Source organism: Trachurus japonicus, chromosome 18 (genome assembly GCF_045865225.1).
Source record: "Trachurus japonicus isolate A0001 chromosome 18, Traja_1.0".
NCBI lineage: Eukaryota > Metazoa > Chordata > Actinopteri > Carangiformes > Carangidae > Trachurus > Trachurus japonicus.
The window spans coordinates 21,622,831-21,629,203 of record NC_140924.1 but is presented as its reverse complement, the minus strand read 5'-3'; the positions used below and the strand labels follow the sequence as shown (position 1 = coordinate 21,629,203).

Sequence of the window (6,373 nt, the reverse complement as noted above, 5' to 3'; positions counted from 1 at the left end):
GGATGATTGTCGTGAGAGTGTGACCGTCCAGTGGGGTGAACAGAGGGTACAGCTTCCCCCTGAAGGTCCTGGTGAAGGTGTAGATGTGTGACGTTGTTTCTGCGTCTCTTTTGTAAATGTGTCTGGTGTGTGTGTGTCTGTCCTCTCCCATGTTATTTCACTTTTCCTTATGTCACTCATATTTGTGTTAGTTTGCATGTTGGATGCAAATCCAGCATCGTCTAACGGTGTTTATCTACCTGGAGCTGACTGGAGCTCTGTGTTGCGATTCAAATGTGCTTTTTATTAACTGTTGTTGATCTGCCATGTAGGTGGAACAGAAGTATGTGTGAGTGTTTGTGTTAATACGATCACATGGAAAGATCATTTCCTCCCATGTTCAGAGAGTCAGAGGACACATCTATAGCTCAGGTGAGACAGCAGCAACCATCCCACCTTCAATTTTATAACAGTTTTAAAATTGTTTTGGATGTGTGTTGTGTTTTTTCTACTGTTTTTATCTATTACTTTGCAGCAGCTGTTGTTTGGTGACGTTATCTTAGGATCCACTGGATGTCAACATGAGGAGGTTAACTCATTTGGATAAAGCGTGTATTCTACTGTCATGGAGTGAGTATTATTACTAGTTGGATTACAACCACATCAAATAGAGAAAAGCTACAAACCCTTGCATTCAAGTAGTACATAATAAACTAAATATCAAAATTATTGATTAGTAATTATCTGCAGCTCTGTTACGTTGCAGTAAAGGGGAGAAGAAAAATGGAAAAACACATTGGGAGTCCAGCAGAAACTATTTAATGTAACTGACTTCGTACATGAGTCCAACCTGTAAAGAAGAGTCCATATGGGTGTGGTCTGAGGATCTGTGTAGGATTATCAGTGTGCTTATCCTTACAATCTTAAAAATAGAAGTAATAACGAATATTTTAATCTGAATTTTATATATAGATATGTTTTTGCCTGTGACTTCTGAAAACGTACCTTTTGTATTTCAGCCTGGTTAGTCGATCTGTTTGTTGGATAATGGTAGAAATATAATCTGATATAGATTTGATTAGAGGAGAAAAAACTAAGATGATTATGGCTCAAAGTGTGTGCATAGATTAATATTTTGTCTGGTGGGATGAATGGATATTGGGTTGAACTGTGAGATCTCTGTCTGTTTTCTGTCCAGCAGCGCTCATGTTGATGTATGGCGCAGCAGGGAATGATTACTTCTACCCGAAAACTTTGAACCTGAACCTGACCTGGGACCAGGCCAGGAATCACTGCCAGGTACGGCATGAAGCTAATGCACAAAAAATAGAGGCTAAAACATAGGACAGAATGTGTAAATATACTTTAACCCTTGATGATGTATTTCCTTAACAACCTAAAGAAGCATTTTGGAAAATATTCTTTGGTTGCTTTCTTGCAGAGTGTTGTGGAAATTTCCTTTAACTTGTGAGAGAGAAAATCGAAGTCCAGCAAAGAAGGGTTTCACTTAAGTACTTTATTTGATCTTGCAAGAGGTGGACTGTCATACACACAAAAGTCTGTACGAGAGTGCACACTGAGATTTGGTTACATCAGGTTACATAGGCACAAGAGCGAGAAGGAGCCATGTGCTCCTCCTTGGAGGCGGCATCATACATTGTCCAATTACATTATTGCATTCTTGCAGAATAAGTTTGCATAGTACAAGTTTGCACTTAGTGCTCATGACATGTCACTGGGCTATTATAAAATCAACTCATATGTGAAGGCAGGTAGCTCGTGGTTGTCTGTAACCAAGGGTCTGATGTGGTCTTTTCACACCTCAGCGAGTTGACATTTCTTTGACATCTCACTGTGATTTTAAATATAGAGACAACCGTTATCATCACAAAATAACAGGAACCCAATCGGACACTTGTATGCTGCCTCATGCACAGCAGAAAGTGCAGCTTTGCGCTTTCTTCAAAGTTCACCTAAGGTTCATGAACGTACATCTTCAAAGTTCAATCAAGAGTCATAAAATTTCCATTACAATAGAACAAGGAACCTCTCTGAGGTCGATGTGGCTTTTTATAAAAGCGTCAGTTTAGCATAAAGATTGGACACTGGTGGAAAAAGCAAGTCCACCTGTCGTCTGTGCTAAATGTAAGAGAAGTCATCGATGTTTAGTACTTGACATGTTTTTCGACCTGGTTGGTACATAAACCATCCATACCTGTGATCCAGCGTTACATTGGAATAATATTAGTTGAAAAAAAAATCTTCATATGATTCTGTCTGTGTCCTTTGTATGCTTCATCAGGTCTGTTTCAAAGACCTGGTCACTGTGACTCCCAGCAACATCCGATGGATCGCCAGCAATCTCTCCACCACCGCCTGGATCGGCCTCCGCAAGAACTTCTACACTAACTCCAACTTCACCACCAACTTCAACTCCACCACTGACTTCAACTTCACCACCGACTTCAACTCCACCACCGACTTCAACTGCACCACTGACTCCAACTCCACCACTGACTTCAACTCCACCACTGACTTCAACTCCACCACTGACCTCAACTCCACCACTGACTTCAACTGGACCATGTGGGCCAATGGGGATCCTCTCACCTTCCAGAACTGGTACCCTGGTTGGCCTGTGTTCAAGTCGCCCTTCCCAAGAAGAGACTGCTGCAGCTGCTCCTGCACCTGCCCAGCAACCGCAGGACCAACGACGCCGAGCTCCGCCAGATACACAAGCTTTACAACCTCAAGCGTGACCGATAACTTCAGTACCACTCACCAAGCTGTGCGAAATGTGGCTGGACTACCGACCGATCCCACTCACCAACCCGGGACAAATGTGACTGGACTTCCGACCGATCCCACTCACCAAGCTGTGCGAAATGTGGCTGGACTTCCGACCGATCCCACTCACCAACCTGTGACGGACGAAGGGGAAATCTTTGGTGAATGTGTCCGATCACCGATGCTGTTGCCAGACGTCCCAGACCCAGATGAGCTCTACATTGACGACTCTTGCGTGGCCATGCTGATGTTTGGGGCTTGGGTTGAGAAGGACTGCTCAGACCTCCTGCCCTTTATCTGTTATGAAGGTAGGATTTAAAGTCCCCGTTTTGTCATGGTAGTCCTCCAGGGCATCCAGAGTTAAAATTGTGATTTATTTATTATGTTTTTTAAATTTATTTTCTTATAATTACTTGTTTTACTATATTTGTTCTGTATTGATAATGATTTGTCAGCACCATTGCAGTACATTGTGATTTTGGAACCACTGCTCTAGATAAAAAGTCTATTGATCTGCTAGTCTTTGTAAATAAGTTTTACATGGATTTGCATTGACATCATGTCTCCACGAACATGAACATGAACAATGCCCCATGGGCCATAGCTGTGAAAATGAAAATATGAAATAAGAATACACAAACAATCTCAAGTTGTGTTAGAGCGGAAACAAATTAATTGCACTGTGGGAACAACATGAAAATCACAGGGACTACTTTGTTTGTTGTTGCATATGTTTCTAGACGGGAGTCGGCAGTGACAGGGCGCAGGTAAAGTTGGGCGGGGTAGCACTAGTAGGCCCTGCCGGCCCCACCAGCCCCGCTAGCCACCACAAGTGCTAGCCCTAAGGTGAATGCTAGCTGCCATCCTCGGGCTAGCATCCGCCGCTAGTAGATGCCTCTGTGCTCACCACGACGTCCCTCCTACTCGTAGCAGCCTAGCTCTCGAAGCTCTGGTTACCGGCGACGGCCAGCACTCCACCCGGACTGTATTTCCTTTTTTTGCAGCCCTGGCGTTTTTGCCTTTATTTGATAGACAGTGAGAAAGGGGGAGACAGAGAGAGGGGGGGATGACATGCAGGAAAGGTCCGCCCGACACGGGATTCGAACCGGCTGCCTGCATTGAGGACTGTAGCCTCTACATGGGGCGGCCGCCTTAACCACTGCGCCACGCACCGCCCCGCAGACTCTAACTTTAAGCTAGGATGTTGTTGTCGTTTCTCAGACCCGGAGTGATTTGTTGTTAACAGGCGCAACTGGGATAGACGCTCATTATACCACAGTTAAAGCAACTACAAAGAACTTTCAACCACCGGTATACAAAAGTCTCGTTTCCTGCTGATGCCTCTGTACAACCTACAACAGCAAATTAGGCCATCGGTTAGCCTGGGTTACCCATGCTGCCTTGCACGTGATTTTATTTGCTCTGCAAGTCAGCCTGGAAACCATGGACCCAATTTTTCCCTCAACGAGGCAGCGAATCACAGAACGGGGGAGGGGGCAGCAAGACGATGACGACACACCAAAGCGACTTTGTTGATAGCTTGTCGATCCAACATGGCGGCAGACACTTTACCTTTCGATACAGCGTTAGAAAGTGTTTTAAGTAGTTTAGGCTGCAAGTTTATTTTGAAAAAAAGAGCAACGTTTAGCGTTTTTTTTCTCATACTCATATCATCGGGTATGATTGATACGATTTGCTATAAGCTACGTTACGTACAGACCCATTTGATAGATAATAAACAGCTCTGGGCTTTCGTAAACCACGCCTCAAATACGAACAAATGAACAGGTGGTTCCCAGACTGAATCTCAATCTACATTGAGATGAGGTCTGGTGTTAGCCAGGCTAGCCATCGATGGGAGGATGAGCTATTTCCAAACAGTGTAACTCTTTACCTTCGGGAGGCAGCAGTCGGGTCGGTCCACCGGACGAGACGATATACGGCACTCAGATCGGAGACGGCCCGCGCAAGCCAGACAAGCGCCTTGACAACAAATACACGCTAAAGCTCATGGGAAATGTAGTCTAAATTCCGGAAAAACACTACAGCTTTTTTCCACCGGGCACCACAATCAACACAAAATGGCAGTTCTTTGTAGATGCTTTAAGAACCAATCAGATGGCTTAAATTCATCTTTCTATTTTATAATTAGCTTAGTGATACGACACACTTAAACAGATGGGAAATAAAAGAATATACAAAGTTTGCTTAGTAATGAGGAATTATTATGTTTTATTTTATAAATAAAATAATAATTTTTATTTTTAAGGGTAACAACTAGGTATGAAACTGTGTTTTCATTTCCCTGGATGTCTCAGGTTTTCTGCCGTTTAACTATTATTGTCTCATTTCTGATCACAGAGCATTTCATTTGCAAAGCCACCGTGGGTAACGTGACGTCCACCAGTGCCGACCTGACGTGGCCGGCTGGGCCTGGAGATATCGACCATTACCGCTTGGAGGTGGTCACAGAAGGCAGCCCAATCGAGATTGAGGATTTTTCTGATACGACCTTCAACTATAACCTTTCTGACCTGACGCCGGGGGCCCGATACTTAGTCCAGGTCATTCCTGTGAAATGTGGGCGAGACCTCAACACAGAGGAGGTCACCTTCCACACGAGTGAGTAAAATGAGAGTGAAGTGTCCCATTAACCTCCAATAAAGCAATAATCAATAATTTTTGTTTGTGTTATGAAGTCAGTATCCAAGTTTATAGGGAAATCATACTTTTTTTTAGCCATTTTGTTTAATTCTTGCTCTACTATTTATAAAATACCACATATTCGTTTTTTTTTTGTTTTTTTTTCATTTAAAATGTTATCTGCTAATGGAGATATTGAGAATTTCACAAAAGAAAGTGATCACTTTGACCTGGATTCTCTCTCTCTCTCTCTAACTATTCTCTCCTTTTTGTCAGTCCCTAACAAAGTAGAAAACCTCACTGTGGTCAACGTGAGTGAAACATCTGTATTCCTGAGCTGGGTCAAACCAGCTGGATACGTGGAGTCCTATCTCATTAAGGTTCAAGATAACGAAGACGTCACCAGTCTGACGGTGGGCAAAGAGGTCAACGGTCTGACGTCTGGAAGATCTTATATGTTCAGTGTGTTCTCAGAGGTCCCCTCCAAACAGAGCGAGGAGTCCCCCATCACAACAATTACAAGTCAGTTTATGTCACTAAACATCTTTACAAACCCAGTGAGGCCTGTGAGGTTGGATGTAGTGCTGTAGTTTTTGCTGTGGTGTTCATCAGTTCTTCTCTGTGTGACAGAGCCTGGTAAAGTGACCAACCTGAACGTGTCTGACAACACCCCAACCTCACTGCTGCTCACCTTCGACCCACCTGAGGGAAATGCTACGGGTTTCGTGGTGGTGGCCGTGAATGACAGTGATGTGTACGTACTTATAGTTAGAGTCTTATTGTTGATGGCCAGTGATGACATTGCACCTACAGTCTCTAAGCAACATTACTGCACAGTGCACAAGGACACACAGACTCTTAACTATGTTTCAGATATTTTCATTATGAAGCATCATAACTTTAACAGACCACAGTGGATGATTTAACCATAACACAGAGGTAACAGTAACACAAACAGGTCCCA

The 6,373-nt window shown here is 43.6% G+C and overlaps 1 protein-coding gene across 1 annotated transcript; it reads left to right on the top strand.

Moving 5' to 3' along the window:
• The first annotated feature begins 818 nt into the window (after positions 1–818).
• LOC146969297 (uncharacterized) lies at positions 819–6,307 on the top strand. The gene is made up of 9 exons (XM_085759378.1): positions 819–870; positions 1,178–1,278; positions 2,282–2,391; positions 2,518–2,819; positions 2,901–3,074; positions 5,128–5,388; positions 5,686–5,931; positions 6,040–6,163; positions 6,283–6,307. Exons 1-9 carry the CDS (start codon positions 819–821, stop codon positions 6,305–6,307), a joined length of 1,395 nt encoding a protein of 464 aa, XP_085615504.1.
• The last annotated feature ends 66 nt before the right edge of the window (positions 6,308–6,373 follow it).